At 43.7% G+C, this 24,909-nt stretch overlaps 1 protein-coding gene across 4 annotated transcripts in view; it reads right to left on the bottom strand.

Annotated features, from left to right (window-relative positions):
- Positions 1–24,909, bottom strand: part of MYO1B (myosin IB) — a 113,226-nt gene that overhangs the window by 65,888 nt on the left and 22,429 nt on the right. For all 4 annotated transcript variants that reach the window (XM_056348385.1, XM_056348384.1, XM_056348386.1 and 1 more), the window contains exon 3: positions 16,265–16,380. In XM_056348385.1, the coding sequence (XP_056204360.1) occupies positions 16,265–16,380 (116 nt within the window). The remainder of the gene's footprint in view (positions 1–16,264; positions 16,381–24,909) is intronic.

The raw sequence follows: 24,909 nt of genomic DNA on the forward strand, positions 1-24,909 counted from the left end.
TAGTTAAAACCACCAGATCCTGCTTTTTCTCCCTCCTCTGCAGAGAAACTAAGAGTCTAATACTGCAATGAGACCTTGACAGTTGGAGAAGAGAGTGGGATTTCATGCAGTTCTGGGTTTACCCAATCTAAACTTGGCATACAATTTCTTTTCCTCCAGTCTACACAATCCAGCAAAGCCTAATACTTCGTAAGTCTTGTATTATCTACTACATCAAGTATTATCTACTACAGACAAAAGAAAAAACAAGCTGACTCATTTCAAAAGAAGTTTGGCGTACGCATTTATCAAAAGCTACCTAGTAAAAGTGTTCTAAAATCTACCTCTGATGTTTCAACCACTGCTCCAACAATTCAAGCAGAGGAGGCATAACCAAAAGCGTATTTAAGAAGTAAGATTTCTTTGTCTTTCTGGCTTTGCATAAACAGCATTAGACACGTTTATGTCAGAGCCTGAACAAAGGCCTTTATCTCAAAGAAAAAGATCTATTCATTTGTCATGTTGACTTTCATGGCACAACGTCACACCTTGCAGTCCTTCCCATCCATTAGCACTTTCTATCTTTGCAACAACAACAAAAAAAAAACAACAACCAAACTTCGAGTCTTTTGGTTCACTCTACTCGATCCAAAAGTATAATTTCATGCTATTTCCTATTTGTTACAAACATGTAAAAGAATCTCATTTAAGATCATTTTAGTTTAACACATTTTAATGATCTCTACACCACAAGGATTCCTTCTATCCCTTTCCTTTCAGCAACGTTAAGAGACACAGCTCTGTAAAGTCAACATTTGCAACTATAGGTTTAAACCACATATCCCTCTTTGAGCCACCTCACAATTACAGAGCCTAAGTAAAATTTTAGAATAGTTTGTAGTTTAAAAACCAGTTATAAACCATGTGTTTTGAATTAGCTGGTGAGTGTGTCAGCAGTGTCATTGACCATACCTTATAATAAGCTCTCCTTTGATTTTTAGGTTTTCATGGAAGAAGATGACATTCTTCTACCACAACAAACACAGAACTATTTACTGGCATTCTGTTTTAGCGAAGACTTAAGTATAGAAGCAATTTGAAGTCAAAACGCCACCCACACCTAGCTCAGTAAGAAGGTTCTGCTTTTTTTTATAGCACAGCTCCAGATAGCTCCAGATGGCCAGATCTGTCACAAAGTCCTAACCCAAAATTTCTAACAAAGGGAAACAGCAAACAGGCCTCCAAGGGGGACTTCCAAAGAGCTCCAGTAATTTTCAGCAGCACAACAGCATCTCCACGCTCTGGCAAAACACTGGGGTCAGGAAGAAGCAGGAACAAGGTTCCCACCCATTCACCCCAAAACGAGCATCAACTGCTAGCACTTCATTTGGATGCTCAGGACAGCACCCACAATTACACTAGGGGTAAAAAACTTGCTCTTGTTGTCATAAATTCAGCTCACAGGAGCAGCTCTTCCCTTCTACCACCTTCTTCCTTTAAGCCAAAATCACGAGGATCAGTATTCGCCAGCTACTGGGTCTTCTTTCCACCATCATTTGCATCCTTCCCCTCCTTTCCCTTAGCACTCTCAGTTAACAGTAATTAGTTAATACTATCTTCAGCTTCCTCCGATTGTTTTTCTCATGCACTAATAGAGTCAATTCCCTTCATCCCATCTTCACTGGCTGTTGCTTTGATACCAAGAGTCTTGGTCCCCATTTTAAAACATCTATTGCTTAATCGTGGCTTGCAGCTGTCAACTCATTTGCTACTTTCACAGGAAATTAAGAACACCTCTCTTCTTGACTGTTCCAACTCCTCACGAAGCACAGCCCTGGTACCACTTCATCTCTACTCAACTGTGTCTAAACACGCCGGCAGAATACTAGAAGTCAGTGCTTATCACAGACTATATATCACACCAGACTAAAAAGAACGGTACTAAAATGCAAATTGTACCTACGTTTTTAATGGAAATTTTACAGAAAATCTCATTTATAGTAATTCTTTCAAGTTTAATTAAAAGCATCATTTAAGTTCGTTCCTTCTTTTTCTGAATGCATAGAGGCGCTCAGTAACAGCATAACAGCAAAGAAATGAATTCTTCCTCTCACAACATGCAGTAGGAAAACATCAGAATCACAGTTTGGTATAAAAATTCCTAATAACCTGAGCTCAGAACAGTGGAAGCACATTTTATAAATGCTTTGAGGCTTTATGTTGTAAATCATCATCACTATTTGCCATTACGTTCCCCCCCACCCACTGAAGCTCAGTGGAACATTCACCATTCAGGAAAAAAAAAACCTGGAAGTGATTATTTATAGTATTAGCTCATAGTGCAGAATCATTTCATCTAATTGCCCTAAGGATAGAAAGCGTACTCCCATTTTCCGTAATTACAAACTGTCTCATGTTCAGCACTTTGACACACTTGAAAAGAAAAGGTTGATTAGCCTGCCATCGGAGTGAATAAAGTAACAGCTAAATTGATGAGCATCGGCTAGGATAGACCTTCACAGGCAAGCAGCTGCTCTTTGAAAAATGCCCATCAGGAAAAAAATGAAACAAGTTTAAACATCAGGATAAAGAGGTGTGCTAAAGCAGATGGAAAGCCTTTTCTCCTATTCACGTTCTGCAATTTTATTTTCCTGGTGTGCATAGAAACCTGTTTTATCAACAATACTCTGTGGCTAACAGCCACAGCAGAAGGGTACCTCCTGCACTGTGTTATTCACGTTAGCAACTGTGACATTATTAGATGCAGAATAAAGCCCAAAGCTGTGTAAATCAGCCATAATTTATGGAGGGAAAGGGAGAGAGGGAAAGGGAGGGGGAAGACGACAGACAAAGCCACTCTTGATTTTCTCAATTTACCACATTAGAACACAGGCTAATATTAAGCCAGAAGACATTTGTTTTCTGTTCCAGGAGACTGGGAACATAATATACCCTCCGATGCTTGTATACACACGGCAGGTTTAGCAGAAGATTTTGAGGCCAATATTTTGAGGTCTAGACAAAAAGAAGAGAATGTTCTTTCTGAAAATCTTGTCTTTCTCAGGATGAAGCAGATTTCAGACATTTTCAATGGACTTCGCCTCAAAAATCTCCCTACAGGGCAGCCCAGCCAATGCTCCTTCCCCAAACCCTGAGCTTGCACAGCCTGGTCTGTCCCCCAGCCTTTTCCTTCCCGCAGGAGGGCACACGTGTCCCCTCCAACCAAGTGGGAGGCTTTATCAGTTTGGAACGCTTCCTTTTTACCAACAGTCCAAAAAACTGTGATTTTTTTGAAAAACCAACAGTGGTCCTTCCCCAGCACTGCACACAAAGCCAAAAACGCAGCTTGTGATTTTCTGCCTATTTCAACATCTAAGGCATCTGTTTAGAGCTGCGCATTAGTGGGATGGAAAACAAGAAACGCCTTTTACCAGGAGCCTATGACCAGCTGTTGCATTATTTTCTTTCAACCAGTGCAAAACAGGATCTCTGAAGCTGAGGATGACCGGGCCACTTTCTAATCCAGACTACAAAAGAAGTTCTTCTTCTAAATTTTAGCAAATGCTACCAACCCCAGCAAGCGTGTCCACATCACATTCAGCGGCTCAGCCTCGTACGGCAGTGAAATACGCCCAGCAGACTGTCAGAAGAGGGAGCTGGGCATGGGTCCAAAGCTGGGTCCTCCAAAGTAATGCCATATGGTGGCAGAGCTTGGGCTGCTGCAGATCACCAAGCCACCAGCTCCGTGCCCCTGTCCCAGTAACACGTTAACCATGGAAAGCACACTCGGGCATACCAAACTGAACCGACGTGGACCGGTACCAGCTGTGCACACCATAAACACCAGCAGCTGCAGGCAAACAGCAGGTAGAACTCGTGACTTAGTTTGCCTAAAGGAGGGAATGAAAATAGCAAACTCTTATTTGAGGCTGGTTCCTGTTGTCGGCTGAAGTGAACATATACATACACCGAGGCGGGGTGTGGGAAGCCAGTATCTCCAAGTTGTGAGCTTTTTGGAAGAGCAGCTTGGCTTGGATTCCCCCTTGACTAGCCCCACCCCTTGAAATTACATCAGCCCGCTGGATGCCACGTAACCATCACCTCCTCACCCGTACCAATGCTCAGCACGTGGCTCTAGCATCACCGACTAACTCCCATTTCCAAGGAGCAGCATTAACCAGATGGGTTTGTAACCTGAACAACCCCTCACCCCCTGTGCCGGGCTGCGTTACCCCAGGCCACCCACCAGCTCCGACACAATGACACAGGGCACAGCGGGTCCTCTCACAGGCTTTACAGCAAGTCAGTCTGCTGTCACGTGCACTGAAAGGACGTTAAGTTTCCTGGGGGAGAAGGCATTTCTGTTTACAAAAATAATAATTTTACTGGGCTATGACATCCTCGAAGGGAAGTACAGGAAATCTTTTCCATTGTTTTATTAAAAACCGTACTTAATTAGATGCAGTTTATTATCTAAGATAAATCAGCACTTGCACGCTTAATTTAATGACTGCCTAAACCAGCCAAACCCTTAGGCTCAGTGGTTTGACTGCAGAAGTATACGGTGACCCTTTCTGGTGGCCGTGGCTGTGTCAGAAGCTGCAGGCTCCCCCCTGAACTGCCAGCCCACGAGGAAAGCCCCTCCACCGCACGGCAGAAACGCCGGCGGTGAGAGCCATGTTTCTCCAAGGACCTTCTGCAGCTTTGCAGTCCCTGAGGTTGGGCTGGTAACATTCAGGATTTGTCCCGTCAGCAAGCGCATTCCCCACTTCAAATGGAATATCAAGGGGTCACAGCTGACAGTAAGGCCAGAGAGGTGCAAACCCATTCGCCATGCCCAGCCTCTCCCACAGTTTCACTCCAGGGCACACAACTTTTTTAAAATCCTGGTTTACTATTTCATCTGGATACCAGCGGATTTGAATTGCACCTCTGAGCTCTTGCATATATGTGGAAATGAAGGGTTGGTGGGACAGGGAGGAAAAGGGGGAGCAGGGGATCACAGTCGTTCCCTTTCTGTGCTGAAACAGCCAGACTCAATAATTTACTTTTTTTTTTTTTTTTTTTTTTTTTTTTTTTTTTTAACAGAAATGGAATTAATTTCTGCACCCAATATAGCATGTGTCTGAAAAACAGGGAAGTTTACTGGTCAAACACGGGTTCAGTTCACATCAGCTTTGACCAAATTTTACGTAAAAGAAATCTTTTTCTGCAGAACAAGGCATGCTTTGAGTGTGCTGCTGCACCATGTAAATAGCACGTGAAAAGTTAACTCCCCCAAGAAAACTGTAAATTCATCGTGGCTTACATTACTAAGCATAATACGTATTCCATCAAAACAAAATGCTGAGAAACCACTATTCCTCATTTTTAAAACACTGATCCTGGCTAAACACAGGTCCTTACAACTACCCGTAACTATTTCAGAAAAAACAGGCTCAGAGTACAGGTTAAGTGAAATGCTTAGAAGACAAGACTCTTAATCTTAATCCTATTAGGGGAACAACAGCCATTATAGCTTGGCTCTTCCTGTACAGATGGGAACATATGTTATTTGCTTTTTTTTTTCCCTTTTTTTTTTTTTTTCCAAAAAGGATGTATCTTTGGCTCTTATAGTCTGAGCTTCTCCCAATCAGCGGCAGACCACAGACGGTCCATGTGAAAATGCGACTTCTAGAGAGCACGCAGACGAAACCACAATAGGGCTGTACTGGTTGCGGGGCTTTTCCAAGGCAGAGGGGAGGGGAGTGCTGCTCTGATTTCACATGGAAAAACACTTAGCAAACAGGCAGCGTTCCATGTTGCTGCCTCAAATACTGTACTCCCGCTTAGCAAAGAGAAAACTTTGCTTTTATTTGCAGCCTTAAGAAGCATCACCCTGAAGGCAGAAATAAGTAATTTCCCCCCGATGTGGTGGGAGCAGAGATACAGCAAGGCAAGTTTTGGCTTCCACAAGAAGCCTGCATTGCTACCACGTGCTCACCCAGGGACGTCTCTCGCTGCAAATAATTTTATTGCAGAAATATCACTACTCTCAGACAAGCTTACCTTACTCTGCTTCGTGAAAATGAAACATAAATTTATTCTTTCATTCTAAAGTAAGCAAACATGCCCCAGTCCTCAGGGGAAGACGAACAGTGAAATGAGGTGCCCAGTTGCACATACTCACTTCACAGAAAGGGACGTGCTTTCACAGGCCTCATCTCACAGAGCAACAGCATACCGCAGCACAACTGAACTCCCGAAAGCTCCATGTACCTCGGAGCTACAGCATCTCATGCGAAAAGACGCATCTTGGAGTGACTTCACATCTCTATTGCCCGGCGGGATGGGCAGAGAAACGTCACCACGCACTAGTGCAATAGGCTGCAATGGAAGGCCACAGTTTGCCGTCAGAAAAAATGGCAAGTACACCACCAAATCCATACTACAATCCTGGAGAAACAGGAGTATTCCTCATGGCTGTTTGTAAGCTAAAGTACGTTGCTAATCATCAGGTTTGAAATCCAGGCTCTGTAACACAAAAGCTAGCACGCGCAGTGTCCGCAAGTTTATCAGAGACAACAGTGACCAAACTGCAAATAAAAGTACTGCAGTTATCTGGAGAACATCTGGTGGGCAACATCCACGCCGTGTAATGGCAGAGGTATGTTGCTACTTCACTCAGAGGAGTTACTGAACCTTTTAATCGTGCAAGTCACTCTTGAGTCCTCTTAACAAACCAAGTAGTTTGTTAAGAAGAAGCCGTACACAACTTATTTTTTTGCCTCCCAGAACTCTTTTCCAACTGAAGTACGTCTTGTGAACCCCTGGATAAAGTCAGCACCAAAGCTTATCTGAGTTCCCGAGAGCTTGTTAGCTCAGGTAGAACGTCAAGCCAACGTGTCTACTCACTCTGTAAAATGGCTTTTGCTCAAGTCTGTGCGTGGAAATTTGTGGATATAAACCCCAAGTTTTCTTTCCATGAATGGTGAAAGCAACAAACAAAAAGCCTTCTCCAGCCTGCTCAAAAACTATGCTCCAGTGCAGCCCACGTGGACTGTTTCCAGGGACAATGTATTTCATCTGCGTCCACGGTTGTTCTGCTGATACTCAAGGAGGATGCCAACAGCACACATTTTTTTGGCCTGTGGATACATCCTCACTAGCAATTCTCTTGGAGTAACTATGACCAGTTGCAATTTGAACTCCACAAGGTTTAGCAACTAAAAAATAATTTCTGTAGTATATAAAAAGGAAATTGTATCTACAAGAAAAATGCAGATTTGAACTAATTTACTGAAACAACCACAATTAAACTGTCTTTGTAGTTCAGACCTTTGCAAACCCCAGTCCCAGCTCTGTTATCTATTCAAAACATAAGTAAAAGATTATACAGTGTGCTAGACAGTAAATATTAAGACTGTGTATTTCCTGATTCATAACACAAAAAAGTTTATCTTTAATAACCCAAACTGCATTAACCGTGATGTACCCAGAGTTGAAGAAGTCAGAGCCTTTTGCATAAAGCTGCTGACAAAAAGAGATTGAATGGAAAATGTTCTGCCGCTAAAGGTGGTACAAGAGCTGGAATTTTACTGATGATTCTTTAAGGCTTTAAACATTAGCCTTGTTCACGCTGTCTCTCAAATCATGACAAAAGCTCCTAGCATAGCGGATGGGCATTTCCTGGTGTGTTATAAATTGCTAAAAAAATAAAAAGAGAAAAAGACAACCATTAAACACAATGAGACACTTCCAATGAAAGGACGACAACCATTCTTAACCACAATTTGAAATCCCAGATCTTCAGAGAGTACCACGCTGCCAATTTGGGACAGGCATAATGAAAATTCTGGTCCACGAACACACAATGCTTAATCGGGATTTCTCTCATTTCTGACAGGGCTTCTACCTGCCCTCACTTTTCAGTCCGCCTTTAAGAAGTGAAACCACGGCTCCTTTATAAGCGCTTCTCATTCTTTTCAGTGTGCAAAAAGTCCCAAAATTCTAAAGAAAAGAAAAATGAAGCTGTTGGATCCTTTTGTAAAAAAAATCAAGTTACATTTAAAACCGCGTGAAATGTTCAAAAATGCTTTTATTTCCAAGTCCTACCATAACACCAGTCAATTTTCTAATCAGAAGAACTTCATTTTGTTAAGCAGCACAAAAAAGACTAGTCTTAGCACTAGCCTAGAGGTACAAATGAAGAGCTGGAAGGAGAATTATTTGAAATGTTGAGAAGAGACAAAGAGCAGTTATGCATTGACAAATCTGGAGAACTGCACTAGCAAACTGGAAAATTACTGCAGGTCCTTTCCTTTATTTAATTAAACGCCCACTTCATTCAGAAAAGTCAGTCATAGTGAATGGATTCCCAAGCTGTTTGTGTATATTAGAGGGATACTACTTAATGTAGACAATGTGAATTGATTTTTTTTTTTTTAAATCAGCATTTTATGTCCTAAAAATATCGATGGCATAATACGAACACTAGCCTGAACAGTCCAGTTCCAGGAAAATGAGAGAAATGGGACCTGGCAAAAAAGCTGCCATTAGTTTAGACTACAGGAGCGTTAACACGTTAATACACATCTCCAACTACCCAACATATATTAAAGTTAGGGTTTTTTTGGCTTTTTTAATCATTATTGTTATTATCTTTGCTCTAACAATCTAACCAATCCCCAAATTTTTTTATGCTTACAAATAAACACAGACTGTAACAAATACACTCACAAGCAAAAAACAGAAGAGCAAGAGATCGTCACAGATAACTGAAAACATTTGACTCTCCATCCCAGACATGACTGAAGTCAAATGTGAAAGTATGTGTGTACAGAGGTATGAGTAAATATTTGAAAACAGTTCTGAAAACAAAGTTATTTTGTTGAGGTTCTAAGCCAGCAGTTAATTCATGAAGGATGCCCCAAGATTATTTTCCTTCGTACACCATGACGACAATTACAGACTTAACAGAAGCATCTGGAACCGATCTCGAGCTAAGCGCTTCCCTTCCAAACTCGCTGTGTTTTAAAAGGCACCCAATTCTTGCATTTTTGCAAGCTTCTTAAAAAAGTCCCCTGGACACGTGAGTGTTGGCTGGGAGCACCCACAGCTCTCCAAACCAGAGACTGATGGATGAGCAGGCGCTGCCGGAGCCAGGTGGGTCCTGCCCGGGGGGCTCCGGGGGCTGTGACTGACGGCACTGCCAACAGGTACAGCCAGGGGCACCGAGATCCTGCGGGAGCTGGTGGATCTGGGGCTTCTGAATAATTCTGCCCCAGCAGCACATGCTCCCATAGCTCCTGAGAGACGCTGCGGGGCGAGACGCCATAGCCTGGGGTATTTTGGGAGATGGGTTTTGTCTTGATGCTTTTTATATCTCTTGTAGCCTATATATACACACTCCTTCCTAGCCTAGGGAACGTTTAAATGCCACAACAGCACAAAAATCCAGCTGGACTCCACCCCGCCTGATGTCTGGGCAGGCCTGTGTGCAGGTACCTCCACCCCACCTGCGCTACAGCTCGGCAGCTGCACGCAGCATTCTGCATTCTCATGCTGGAAATCCCACGTCCCAACGCTTACAGAAGAATGGCAGCACCAGTGCCATACACAAAGAATTTAAAGGGCCTCTTCATGTCTTAATTTAGGCAGCACTACTTAGAGGACCGACAGAACGGCTCGTTCCAGTGAACTTTGGAATCTAGTCTAAATGCCACTCCAGACCATTTTAAAAATTAAAATAAAGCACAACATTCATCTATACATCACTTTTCCAGGCTGTTCATACTTCTTGGGCATCGGGGGCATTTGTTGAGTCTCCTTACAACCACAATTCCTGCTAGAAATCGGTTCCTGTATTATTATGCATTATTACAGAATTTCATGCGATCTAACACTGGCAGCAAACAAGCAACTACTGTTCTTGTCAATAAGACTATTTCACCTCTGAAGCACTGGGGTGAGATGGCTGCATTATGTGCTATCCAAACCAACGGAAATAGCCCTGCTCAAATTTCAGGGAAAAGCTAAATTTATTGTGGCATGCCAGGGAAACCTTGCTTTAAGCCTTCCAGTTCACACATCACATCCAAAATGCTCTTCAGAGAATCAGCCTTTTCCATATGGCCACATCACAACTGCCTTCCTCAAAACCCTTTTTGCTCAGAAGGACTTCGGAGGTCTCCTGCCAAGTGTAAAATTTAGGAAATTCTGCATGCCACGGGTGGCGTGCGAGCAGCCTGCAACAGAAGAGGCTCCTCTTGGGCATGAAGTCCTTCCGACCCTTGAAGCAAGCGTGATGCTTCACCCCCTTTTTACTTACACACTTGGGGGGGTTACATTTGTGGACACACCATATCCAGTACCACCTCACTACAGAGGTTAAAAAAGTAGTAAGGCTGACCCCTTCCAAAATAAGACTCCAATATTCTGTGTCAGTACTTCCCCCCCCACCTTCTTTCAATGCATTCCTAGCATGGGTTTAACAATCAGGTACTAGCAGTCCTCCCTAATTGCTATTTATGATTTCTGTCAGCCATAGATGTTCCCTCCCTGCCCAGCAGTTAATTTTGCCAACTAACCTCTGAAATTATCATCTTCCCTCGACTATAAATCTCCCCTGGAAGAGGCACTCTGGTGAGCGACATGAACAAGTCCAAAGACTGACTCTCTGGAGAAGTCAGGCATTGGGAATGAGAATAAAAGGTCTGCAAAAAGAGGATACTGCAAGGTGAACCAAAGCATATGGGGGATTTAAAAAAAAAAAAAAAAAGAAAATGAAAAAGCAAAAGCCAAACACCACCACCACCACCACCCTCAAAACCAAAATGAAAGCAAATTAAGATGAGGAAAGGACAAACTGAAAAGGAAATGTTAAAATAAACGTACTAGGGCAATGAAGGACACTAAACTACCACACAGGCTCTCACCCTACCATCCCCTTCTTCAAAAAGGGAGCTACCGTGTATCTTAAAACTCTGCTACCTATGGGGAAAAGTTTAGTTTTACATATAGGCAAAAACTATCCTTCACAGCTGGAGCTGTTTCATGTCCTTCAGACAAAAATATTTGCTTTAAATCAAGGAGGAAGAAGAGTTACTGTAACCTCGGTGTTTCTGAAGACATGCAATCCTGGAATACCAGCAAAAAAAGCCAGAAGCAAAAATATAACTTCTATATTTGCTGCTTGCGTTGGCTCAAAACTTGAAAAGGAAACAGCAAATTGTATCTATTGCCAGAATAATTGCAAATATCCACAGGATGTTGATTTGTCCCAATAATTATCAAGATGCTCATGACTGAAATGGGGAACATTAATAAGTTCCTCAATCTTGCATTTTAATAGGCATCAGGCTGATAGATTTATGCTTCTATCCTATATACAGGCAAGCTGGTTTTCAGGAGTTGCCTGCAAAAGTTTAAGTCTCTCTACGTTTGAAAGCTTTTAAGGCAGAACTATTGTATCTTCAGAAATACTTGACTTAAAAGAACTCATAGCAAGTAAAGAAAATATACAGCAAAATTGCCTAAGTGGAATTCAACAGATGTTGGATAAAAGCTTTCTCCAGGTATATTTCTGCTGACCCAGTTATTCACTATAAATACTCCAGTGCATTGCTAAAAAAAAAATAATAAAAAAAATGCATATTGTCTCTGAACTCTTATTGCTCGTAGCTTGCCGTTAGTAGGTAGAGTTGCCAGTTTCTGTTTTGTCCCGCAACTTAAAATAACCTGCAATTCTGCTGAATGCGAGCAGGTAAGGTGTTTCAGAACATAAAAGGGAGCACAACGCCACATGCCACCCTGCCTCCCAGAGACAGAGGACTGCAAGCAGCCGGGAGCCGACCTTCAGGGGTGAAATGCAAGAAAGCACCTCCCCTGCAATCCCTTGAAGCAAATCTGTTACTGGTAGGAAAAGTGATAGGCACGATGGTTACAAGTAACCGGTACGATAAGCTATTTATTTCCTACTGCCTTCACTTCAAAGATGCCAGCAGCTGCCTTTGTCGCTGGTGGAAGTCAATGTAGATTAGCAAGATAGACAGCTTGGTGCTCTCTCATGTCTAGCTTACCCACCAGGTAAGCAAAACAGCAATTACATCAACTGAAAGAGTAATTACATCAACTGGAAGAGCAGAACAGAAGTGTAAGAACTGCACAAATCAAGCAGCAAACTGTTTGCACACTGAAATGTCATACTCTGCCCTGTCAAGTCAGGGACAAGTTTGATCCTGCCCTGCAGATAAAGACAAAACCAGCAAGATTAACAAAACATCGAGGGAAAAAAACCCCACCAAAAACCCCAACAATTAAAAAGCTTGGTAAACTTCCTATTACAGCTATGCAAATAGCCACAGACTATGAAAACAAGCATTCCACGAGACCTAGAAAAGTAACACCTTATTAAATGGTGCCACAACAACAGTGGTGTGTTTAGAGAGGAATGAACTATTAAAATAAAATCTCTTTGATCAAGTTTTATCAGGTACACCACTATCAAAAAATCACCTGGCCAGAAACCTTCGCCCAGAAATTCAGTTTGGCTGCCTATTCAAAGTACGTCCATGGCTTTACTCTGGTTTCCAAAGATCATGTAAAGAAAATAAAATAATAATAAAATAAAAACAAAACAACAAACCAAGTGTGCCCAAACCCTACAATTAAGTATTAACTAGCGTCACTGAAAGCATCAGTCACTCTCACAGACGCTCTTGAGGAAACACAGAGCAGATGACTAGCTGTTCGCTCCCCTCCTCTTTCAGATTGGGACTAAGAAAACACATGAAAAGGTTTTTCACTCCCATAAGTATGTGTTTCCCTCAAGAACCATATACGGGAAGAAAATCTCTAGGTATGAATTTCCTTCAGGTCATTATATACCTCTCTCTCTCTTTCCTTCTGTTTCCATTTGCTCACCAAGCCTGCTGTTTTACTGGGACCGCCGGCATTCCCAAGCACACCCTATACCGATCCCTCTCACTTGGAACACTTGCGTGTACCTCGAGCACAGACAGGAGGGCATCAGAAACTGGAAAACAACCAAACCAATTTCGATTCCGCATTTCCCAGGAGCTCCCACACGGAGCTGGAGCTCTGGGAACGTCCCATGGCAGTCTGCCTCACAGATGCTGATGCTTAAACCCTGGGATTCCCAAACCTGAGGGCTCTCTCCAAAAGGACAGACCTTGGAGAACACAAGCTATCACGCCAACAGGTGACAGCACGTTGATTTCTGACGGATGAGTTTTGGTGCATTACAGACCCAGTTTCTATAGGAATCTCAAACCAAACCACTGCTAGAAATTTTTTCTGCAATACATTGCTTGCATTTTTCTAGCTCGTACTAGTAACAAAATTAGATTATTTGTACAAAGGAGATGCCGAAATAAGAAACACACCATGTTTCACTGTATTTCTAGGCGCACTAAGTCATACGTCTTAGCTTCCTTATAAACAGGCAAGACTTCTGCTTTGCTCAGAATTGCCCAACAGGAAGGAAAAGCCTTTTCCCAGAGCATACTTAGGTGGCACAGCGGGCTCTGAACAGCCATGGCTCAACAGAGATCTACATGTCAAAGAAAAATAAGTATGTACAACTCTATAAATCAGCCTGGGTTTTTTTTACCCCTCCGTCAGAAGCACTGCCACAAATTACAATTCGCCTCCCAGCGTCTCTTCATTAAAGCTGCCGAGCAGCTAAAAAAAACTACCTTCAAGATTGCAAGGTCTCTGCGGAAGCGTAGCAACCTCCCCAAAAACGCCCGCACCCTGCTTTTAACAGGGACCTGCTGCTGCCAGAGCACCCAGCCCTAGAATCAGCAGCCGGCTCCAAGGCTGGGGTGCTGCCAGCTCTGTGCCAAACCCTTGGGGTTGTCTCAGCCCCTGCTGACCGGCATGGTAGGCAAGCGCCCCGTCAGTGAAGAGCCGAGGTTTGGCTGCAGCAGGAGCACGCGGCCAGCCTGCACGCCCACCTCACGGTCTACCAAGCAGCGTCCCAGTACCAGCTCTGTGTTCACGAGGGAACACCAGGACTGGCGTGAATCCTTAGGCTGCAGCACAAGGCACTATATGGTAAAGGGGATGAAAAGTTGTTTACTCAGAAATGATTAAGGCAGCCACGCGTCATACACATACAATATCTGAAAAACCTCTTTTAAAGATGGTGAGAAGCCTAACAAGTTCAGCAGAGACAAAAGCGACTCTCTTGATTCTGCAGTTTTCATAAGCATCCACAGACAGGCGGGACAGGAAGTAAGGTCACCATAAAGGAAGAGCAATTCATATTTTTACAGTTTAAAAAGAAAACATTTTATCTGTAAAAGAAACCACAACAAAGATTATTTCCTAATCCTATATTTTTAAAGATATTTTGTCTACTGAGAAGGTGCCAGAAGACAATATTTTCATACAGAAGTAATGCCAAATAAAAAAAATTTGTGGAGAGTTCATATCTGTCCAAGACAAATTAGCCTTACACTTTTCATGACTTGGCATTCTATCCAAACTTGCACGGAAAATCTATTACTACCATGCAGTCGAGACCTCCTGACATAAGTTAAAAGTCAACACTGTCTCACTTGAATCTACTGCTCCTAAAGTGGATTTCTAGTGTTCGGACTCCAGAGGTTCTTGCTCTGAGATGGCAGCCTGACCATACAATTATGGTCATTAGTGATGAATGATGTTTATGAAACATTTTTCTACCCAGTTAAGACTTTCATAATACATACAAGAATGACTGCTGGCCATTTCTCTTTTGGAAAACCAACTCTCAAGAGAGGTAAAATCCGATGTGTAACCAAGTACATAGTACTGACTTTCAGAACGTCAGACAAACTTGAACTTCCAGATTTCATTTCTAAAATCCTCCATCATATGACAGCAAATTTTATGCAGCTGAACATAGCCAGCAGAGCAGAAAGTTCTTTTAGCAAGCAACTGTGTTAATTTAGCAAGGAACTGTGCTTGCTAAACAAAACTGTGAAGAAAGAAAACCTGAACACAGCCAGAGTTCGGATCCAAGAGGGCCAAGAACTACCAGAAGCTTATTTGACCTAATCAATTAGCTGTCTGCATTTCAGCCGATGTATCTGGAAAAGTTACAGACCAAGTATGAAGGCAAAAAATTAATCAGAACAAAATAACCTCTAGAACTCTTTCCACACGTGATTTCCTTTTAACCTACAAGCTAACACTGAAGGAAGATGCACAAATTTATGGCCACGTTTAGACACTTCTCCAGTCGCTGGTCACTCGAGTCAGTCTCCTGAATACATGACTGTGAAGTCAGGTGGCAACCTCGCAGCACCCCTCCATCCCAGCATCGAGCCGAGGAGAGCCCAGCTGGCTTTCATCTCACCACTACCACGTCCAAGATAAAACAATTACTGCAACCTACAGACCTTGAAGGCCAGGTACCTCATTTTGAGCCATAGCACCCACACCCTGTTATGGACAGCCTTAACGACGTTCCACTGCTCTCAATAATCCCGAGCAGGCCCAGATAATAGGGGTCATGTCAGTTCTCCACAACCAGAAGGCAAGGGCTTCGCCTTCTTTGCAATATGCCCCCCCTGCAGAGGAATTACAGAGGGTGAATGAAAGTCAGAATAAGAGACTACACCTACCCCCCAGCCTTCCATTCCTAATTCCGTCTTGGAAGTTACATCCTGTGCAAATCATATTTGGCAATATTATATGTCTGTATATATGCTACATGTTTGAGCCTTAAAATTTGCACTATATATTTACAGTACTCTGGCTGCCTTCTTAGAATGGGCTCATTTCCACCCAGCACAGAGGAGAGGAGACCAAGCTTTTATTTTCCTACAGTTACCATTCAGGCATATCCAATATGTTTCTGCATTCATCATGAGGGTTTTTTCATTTTTTGCATTGTGCAAAGAGAAATTAAGAGTTTCAGATATCAAAAGGAATACTGTACAACTCAAACATATTTAACGCCTAGAGGCTTTCACAAGGCAATCTGGACTTTGAAAGGAACAGATTTCCTTGAAAACAGACTCCTTACTTTACAATGCAGTAACAAAGGCTATTGCTAACAGTTACAGGAAAACGTTCTGAAATGCACATACTAGGATCTAAATGCGTGAAACAGAGTAACTCATCTTGACTTCTCCTTAAAAGAAGGATGAACTAATAAAAATTCAGCGTGGGGGAGTGGTGGTGTGATTTTTGCTTTGTTTGCTTTAATCAACACAGACCTTTTGAGAAGAGAGACAGCTGGTACCATCTGCTTCGGGACAGAATGCAAACTAAACTTCTCCATTGTACTTACATGTGAGGACTGAGCTCATAAAAGTTTCGGTTTCTGTATTCTTCCACTTTCTCTGGAGTATAAATCGGTAGAGATCTGTAGGGGTTTATTGATATCACCACACTGCCAATGTATGTCTGTTGAGGAAAAACAAAAATGTTATCACGGATTTTTCTTTTTAACAGACTTTTGCTGCTTATGTATTATTCTCCCATTTAATAACCTATGCCAAAACAAACAAAAAGCCTAGCTGTAGCAACGAATAAATATGTGCATGCAGTCTGCAACACCTTTTAGATCTGTCTCAACAACCACTGTTGGGTACCGAGTAGCTACTTCTATGTAACTGAAAGACTCTTACGAACTTTTTTAACAGAAAGCCCAATCGTACAATATTTCTGTGACTAATTCAGTTGGGGGAGGGAAAGGAAAAAGGACACAGATGTTCACAAAGAACCAACTCCATCTGCACGGCAAATGTCACACGAGCTTTGCTGCAGCCCCTGGGCACTCAGAAAAACCATGTAAAGGCAAGGCTGGAGCTGAACTGCGCTCCCTCACTCCAGGAGGGGCTTCGCGCCACCTCTTCAAAGCCTCGGGCACAGAACAGCTTCACAGAGAAGAAACCTGAAGGCTCAATAGCCTTGGACAGGTTTCTGTCAAAGGAGAGGTCTACTGTCAGGATCCAAGTCAGTCAAAGTCCTGCCCGTGTTCCTTGGCAAAAAATGCCAAACCCCCATGCCACCCTGGCTGCAGATACTGACCAAAGATTAACTAAACCCCAAATATTTGGTATCTCTTTCCACAGCCATGAAATAAATAAATAACACCCGGTGAAACACATTTTTCCCATAACCAGGGACTGCCTGGGAGGTGCAAAGGCTGTACACAAAAGCCAGAGGTTCCCATTAGCTGGATTACATCTGCTAGTAACTACGGAAGGAAAACAGTGGGTTTTACATAGGTCTGTACTTTTGAAACGGCTTCTTTGCAGCGATACCTTAGCACCCTGCAACCACCATTTGGATCTCTCCCCACCACCTCCCTTATGGGGAGGGGCTGTAATACACATTTTCACATGGCAACCGAGGCACGGGGAGGCAGTTCCTCACCAACGAGTTGAGCAGAGCACTGAATTACCTCCAGAGCTGCAGTCACAAATTCAAAATATTTATTGCTGCAACCCTTCCCTATCTTTCACGTCTAAAGCAATTTTCTGCTAAATGCTAACCAAATTCAGTCCCAAGCAGAAACCTAAGAGAGCAAGATTTCCCCTTTTCCATAGCATGCATGTGCACAGGCAAGCTGGTAACTCACACAGCGTTTTCTGTCTCATTTAAAACAGAGTTGAACAAACTAGACTGCAGTGATAAAACAAGTAGCCTGAGGCTTCCAGAGACTCTCCTAGTTCATCCTTCTAGTGTTTACCACCCACGGGATGAAACCGAAGAAGCCACCGCTGACAATTCATGGCACAACTGCTGCTACAATGAAACACAATACTCCACTAATTGGGCTCAAGACTGGCCATTTCTAAACAACGCATTCTTTCTCATCTTCTTTGGAACTGGCCAGAAATGTTCTGCAAAACATTTCCCCCCATGCATCCCAGCCCGGAACGGATCAAATAGCCAAGAAACAGGCTGGTTGCACGTCAAGAGCCGGTGCAGCACGCGGTGGAGGGGGAGCAAGCCCCAAGCTGCCCCACATCTGGACAGCCAGGCTGCAACTCAAAAGGACAACACCCACGTGCCTCGCACCGCCGCTCGGGAGGGAAGCGCCCCAGAGGCATTCAGACACAGGCTGCTGAGAACAATCCCAAAATAATGACCATTTTTGCTTCTTTCAAACACGCACGGGAGCGTGTGCTTATATAGATGTTCCAGTTTTGTGGTCATCCTCCCCCCCTAAGGAGGAAAGTGGTTTTCCATCTATGATCTCTTCAGCTGAACAACAAAACGCAAAAACTGCCTTTCTACAGCATTTACTTCGCTCTCTCAACACACGTGCCTTTGGCAATTGGCAAACCTACTGGTTCTTGGTAAGGGTAACAGGTACCCCAGAGTAAGAAGCTTTGTAGCCTTCACAAGTGCATGGATACCCCAGTCAGGGCTCTCTCCTGACAAAACATTCATGTGTTAACATGCTTCCTCCTAAATCTTAAGGATTTGTGAAAAGCTGGTTGTGAAATTGGTGCTCGAAAGTATCAGCAGAAGAGAAACAAAGGCCAGATCTCAAAGATCATATTTTGAAACAGGAATTCTTCGAAACTCAGACTTGTCCTTTCCAGCTGTTCTGCTACCATAATAGCATACAACTAAATTGCTCAGTTCCTTGAAGCGCCTCGAGATGCCAAGGTAAAGAAAGATGAGTGAAAAGTGAAAACCTTGATTTTTAATTTTGAATGCAGGCATTCAAACGAGACTTACTTAGAACCATCTCTTCATAGCTAAGTATTGCTTAGATTATATATTTTGGGAATTCAAGTCAGCTGTTTATTGTCAGACATGAACAAATACAGACCATTTCCTAAAATACCAGTATTTCAAAAGGTCAAATGACTATATTGAAACAAAGACATACTCATGTCCATTTTAAACACCAAGCCAAAGCATGCCAAGAAATCACTGTTTTTGCTGCAAAGCTGCTTACACGCACTAACACGTTTTGTCGTTCAAAAATGGCAATATCTCAATGCTGATGCCTAATAGCTAGCTGCTACTGGTGGTCTGTGAGGTTCCACATAACAGGGATAAACAGAGCCGGAAAATAGCTTTCCCACATAACATCTGCCTTCCCACCAGAACTCTATTATAAACAAAATAAATGGCTTAAATCCTTGAGCAAGCGACAAGCACAGAAACATTCCAGCGCTGAAAGCGGAACGCCCAAGAGTAGTGGGAGACCATACCGTGGCACTCCGGGGACTAAAGAGATCCTTCATTTTCCCCGTTTAAGGAAAAAAATGAAATCTCAAAGGAATAGCCTTGTGATGATGAACGCACAGAACGCAGTCAGGAGATGTGATTTCTTTCTTGGCTTTGACATGGTCTCATTATGCAAGTTTGGACAAGATCCGCTGTCTCCTCAAGTTCTGTTAACTAGAGACTCTTGATAATCCTCCTTCCTCCAAATTTCCACTTTATTGCAATAACTCACAACGGCAAATTCTGCCTCCTTGGCAGTCTGTCCAGAACCCAAACCAAAAGGACTCTCACTCATGGTTTATCAGTGCATCTGTCACGTAGCCCAGCAGCACTCTAGTGGGCTAACACTTCACCTGTAGGAAAGAGCATTCAATGTCCGTCAGGTCAAATGCCAAGATATTCTGCATTCTCCACCAAAACTGTGTATACAGCTCAGTCCTGTTCAGCTATGGCTTTAACACCCCAAGCAGGAAGAAAATTCTAAATCAGCATTCAACTGGAAAAGCCGGTAATGTCTGTTACACACCACTTGTCAGTACTGCTGGGGATGCAGCGCTGCTGGATTTTCTCCCCCTAGGACTGAAAGCCAACGTCACCGCTCGGGGCAAGATCTTACTGCAACTTCGAGGTTCTCTGCGCCTTTTCTAACCCACACAGCTTTAGGAGGGTTAAGAAGAGGCCTGAAAGAGCAGGATGATACCAGGGTCCCATTGTTCAGGAGAAACCCACAGGCAGCAGCCTCTTCCCAGCCAAGGAACCTTTTCGTCTGTGGACCTTTTCAACCAAGAGGTGGCAAAGCCCTTACGGAGAGCCCAACGCAGGGTCCCCAGCTGCCTCTGCAGCCAGGACGCACCAGCCCTGCAGTGAAACCTGGCACACAGCAAAGAGGCAGCGCAGGCTGACCCAGGGGGAACTTACAGAAGACCACCAGTAGAACTTACAGGAGAGTATTTCACATGCTGGGATGCGGTATATTAACAAAGCTATTTTTCCTCCTGGTAAAGTTAAGTCTCGCAATACCCCAAGGGCCCAGAAAAAGAGAAGGCTGCAGCTGCGGAAGCCAGGGAACGTTATCAACAGCAGCTGAAGCTGCAGCACAGGAGCTGCAGAGCTGGGGCTGTCATAACAGCCTGCTCCGTATCTTTAAAAGCTTTTCCGTATCTCTGGCACCCGCTGCAAAGCAACCTTCTGCAGAGTTAAAAATCATTAAGCATCTACAAAGACTTGCTGCAAACCTTCTGGAAGTGTACTCTACATCACTTTTGTCAGCTTTATTAAAAACAAACTTACTGCTTCTTACCCGTGGTAGCCTGTAACAGTCCAGAAAAATTCCTGCTGCACATTAGTCACTCGTGCCTAAAAATGCCCAACTGCTAATGCACCCTGCAAGCATGCCGAAATTCCCAGGGTCCAGTAAGGTCACTCTATTTATTTATTTTTTAAACACATTGGAGCACGGAAATAGAAAACAAAAAAAAATTCTAGCAAAGTAAGATCGCTAGTGTCGATACTGATTCTTCCATTTATGCAGACCAATTTTAATACTCCCGACATGCACAGTGCACATTTCTTTAGTACTGATTATGCTTCAATGTACCGGGTTCCTATGACTTTGAGGAGTTTCAGATCACTCCACTGAAACAATTCATTGAAACAAGAGACATTAAAGCAAGATCAAAGAGAAGCGTGACCAGATTTTACTGGAACAAATCCAAACCCAAGGCTTGGGCAGCACTGTTTTCTTTCCAGAGAGGGCTGTGTTTTGGTTTTGTGGGGTTTTTTAATGTGACATATGCAAAACTGTATGTCTAATATAATACTCATTTTCATTTGTGTTTCCCTGAACTACTGCGGCTCTGGATCTTGCCAGCTCATAAGCCCATGCGCCGCTGCATGCTCCGAATAGCTGAGGCCGAGGAGACGGCAGGCACAGAGGAAGCCTGTGCTGACATGTTCACCATCTCCTGAACTGCCTCAAATTCAAACAGAACCTGGCAAATTTCACACTTCAACGTTCCTCCATAATGAAGTTCCTCATTTTAATACACATTAGCAACCAGATCAGTACCTTATTAAAATATCATCTCTTATTTGAACAATCACGCTGTGTGCTCCAATTTGTTTTTCATTGTGGTTGGCCACAATAAAACAGCCAAACGCACCCTGCTTCTGGCCCACCGTGCTTTTTCAGGCTGGAGCCACTCGCAAAGTTGCCAGACGCTATGTTTCAAAAGAGTAAGGCAAAGAGTAATATCAAAACTAAAAGCAAACCCACCTTAGACCATTATTATTTCTGGGGCTTTGATTTACTTTATTCCTGCGTATCCCAGTGTGGGTGTTTGAATTGTTTGGTGGAGAGGGATGGGATGGGTACATGAAAAAGACAAACAAACAAACTAGGATTCCATCCTGAAATACTCCAGGGTTTGCCCGCACCGTTTCATGATGGCACATACAAAATAAACTCTACCTGTGATCCAAGGCGTGCAGCTGCACACTGCGTTGAGCCAGTGCTTGGCTAACACTCCTCGTGCTTCAGTGAGCTGGGAGCATGAGCAGAGCCCCCGCGCACCACCTGCAAGTGACTATACAGGCACAACACAATCCCAGGATCCCAAAGTGCAATGATCAAGTGGAAAGAACAGGAACTAACACAAAGTTCCCTCAAAGAGGAGATTCTGCGTGGATTTTCCCTTACCCAGTATGGGCTGGACTCGTGTAGCATCACAGAGCACTAATCCTTAGCTAGCGAAAGGCACTTCTGTGTTTTGACTCCTCTCATTGGTATTTCCCAGCAAATACAGCATCTCTGCAAACTTCCAGAGCAGCTCTAAAGAGCTTGCAAAAATCAGTGAGCTGCTACAGATAAGCAAGTTTGTTTCCACCCCCTCCCTGGAAGAGGAGCCAATGCTAAAAATTTACTTTTCCAAAAGCTACTCTGCAGTAAAATGAAAATACAAACCACTCTCATACCTGGTCTTTCTCTCTCCATATAGAGACAAACTTCTCCTTCTCCTTGATACTATTTTTCCACAGCAGTTCGGACAGAGTCCTTTCTAGTTACGTTTGTATGAGTGAAGAAATATAATACTGGATCTCTGAACAAACACAGCCTGTTCCCCATGATGGTTAAAACTCTCTTGCTCAAGAACACCTCCTGGATATAACATTTTAGCCCCAGAAATAGAGTGGATAAAGTCTATGTGTCATAATAGAAAATAAGCAACCCTGGCAAGCTATTGTATGTGCTTAATAAAGTTATTAATCACAATAGGCAGCCTTGTAAAACCTGGGCGTGACAGTAAAGATTGTAAGGAAAACTACATAGAAGAGCACTGGATGAGTTCCTGAAATTGGGAAGGTAGCGGGATAAAAAAAATGAAGGAGCAGAAGAAACTGAGGCAACAGTATCCACGGCTCAAGCAAAACCACCTTACTGCTAGGGAACAAAACTCAGCATTAGTCCGTACGACAGCCCTGTTGCAAATACGTTGATGGTTGATATAGCGAGTCAAGAAACAGCGCTCAAACAGGCAACACAAAGGCAGAAGCGCACAGCTATATCCCAAAGCAAACACCACAGCACAGGCAACCTACGTCAAAGAGGATAACACCACCGCTAAAATATTCCTCAACACGGGCTTGATCCTGCAAGTCCCTGTGCAAACAGCAGCAGTCTGAACAAGCTGTGGGTAACCTGCACCAGCCAGGATCAGGCCCTTAGTCGTACTGCAACCTGCTCTGGATCCAAGCCCTGAAGTAAGAACGGATCATTTGCCAGAGAAAAACACCCACATGGCAAGTCACGGCCAGTACTTGAAGTGGATGCATGCACACAGATTACAAGGTTTCTCTTCCGAGTTTCTCGAGGGCACAGAAATCTCTCCGCTGCTCACTGCACATTGCTGCTAGCCTCGCGATCACTGTGACAGATTCTAACATTATTATTGACGAAGCAGATTAATCACTTCAGTCATCTGTCTCTCTGACTACATTAGGATGTTTTTAGACAAGCAAACGGAATTCCTACACGGGACACAATTGCAGACAAAACCTGTCAAGTAAGCGATGAGGGAGTCAACCCAAAGCAGACACGAGAAATTTAAAAGACAGTATTTAAATACCCCAGAACATCAGTGCTTGCTCACTTTTCAAAAGATAAAGACTTGGTTTTGTAAGCAAACTGTAGCTGGAGACTGGAGAGTGTCTGTGCCAAGGAACCATTGGTGAAAACATCAGCAAGAGCACTTGTTCAAAAACATTTCATTATTTCTGTACCAATAAAATGGGGAGGGGAGGGGGGTGGGTGCCCCCTGCCATGCTGCAGCCAAGGCTAACCTGTGTTCTTCAGGGTGCAAACCATGCTTTGACGGCGCTTGGACACTTCTGCTTCTACTTCTGTTACTTGCCAGTCTTTCATTACTCTTCCTTTTGTGTTTTTACTTCATATAACATGCACTGAAACCACTGGTAAAGGCCAAAATGTCATCACCACCTTAGTGAAGAAATGCACAGCATTTTGGGGCAAAGCCAACGCTGCAAAACACTGCAACAATCCCTGGGGCCTACATTTCCTACACCACCTCCTCTCCTTTCTCAGAGTGCCACATCAGAGGCAAAAAAACGAGCGAGCATGTAGGGAAGAAGACCCCGACACACAGCCCACAATACGCATACAATTTTCTGTGATCCTTACTAATGCTTTCTCGCTCCTTTATGCAGATATTGCATATGGTCCTACAAAGAAATGCCTCAAGGGCTCCGCTCAGCATCGTGGGAGCTGTACAAAAAGGAAAGGAAACAAAGCACTGCCTTGAGATACGTAGCTCTGCTCCCATGAAGCCCTTCAAGGTAAAAAGCAACCAAACTGCTGGCTGCGAAAATCTTTACTCCTGACTCCCAGCAAGTTATAAAGTTTGTTTTCCAGAGCAGGCTGATGTGAAGGGCTGGAGGACCGACACAATCTCTGTGTAGGTAACAAGTAAAACAAGATTTACAGGCAGGCAGAATACTTCTTCTTAGACCACAAGCTATCCCAGGAAAAGATGTGCCACGGGCACACAAGCCCTTCTTCACATCTGAAGGAGAAGCAGCAGGCTTCGAGGTCCTAGCCTGTGGCAGCTGCAACAATATTATTACTACAACTCAGCAGCTTCCCTCAAAGAGGGAAACCGTGGAGGCACTGATGGGAAAATTGCTCGAACTGACGCAGGCGTCCCCCGAGGGAGGAAGAAGGGAGGAAGAGAAGCAGATCGGAGAAAGCGCGGGGCCCCTGCGCTCCCATCACAGGCGGATGGATGGCTGCTCTGCTCTGGCTCTCAAGCCATCCTGCCTTTCAGAAATGACCCAGCCATCACGCCTGCCACTCCTCCAGCCCCCTAAGGAACACCAGCAAGCCAGGCTGGACTTGCTGGATAAACGCAAGTAAGTGCATCAAGGTGCAAGAGAGCAGGGCCAGGTCTAGCAGGGGGATAGACTCTTCTGCACGTTGCTGCAGCAGCAGCAAAGGCACGGACCTGTTAGCGACACGACGTACCTGAAACCCCAGGGGACAACAAAAGCCAACAAAGGACTCCACCTGCCCTCAGAAACAATAGGCTAGAGACCAATGTGCCCGTGCTGACATGAGAAGGCAGTGGGACTGAGATTAAAAGTGAGTTTCAACCATCACTCACACACACATTACCACGACGATTCTCCCAGCAAGCTGCACATATGGTCCCCAACACCACAAAACTC

Source organism: Falco biarmicus, chromosome 8 (assembly GCF_023638135.1).
Source record: "Falco biarmicus isolate bFalBia1 chromosome 8, bFalBia1.pri, whole genome shotgun sequence".
In the NCBI taxonomy this organism is placed as follows: Eukaryota; Metazoa; Chordata; class Aves; order Falconiformes; family Falconidae; genus Falco; species Falco biarmicus.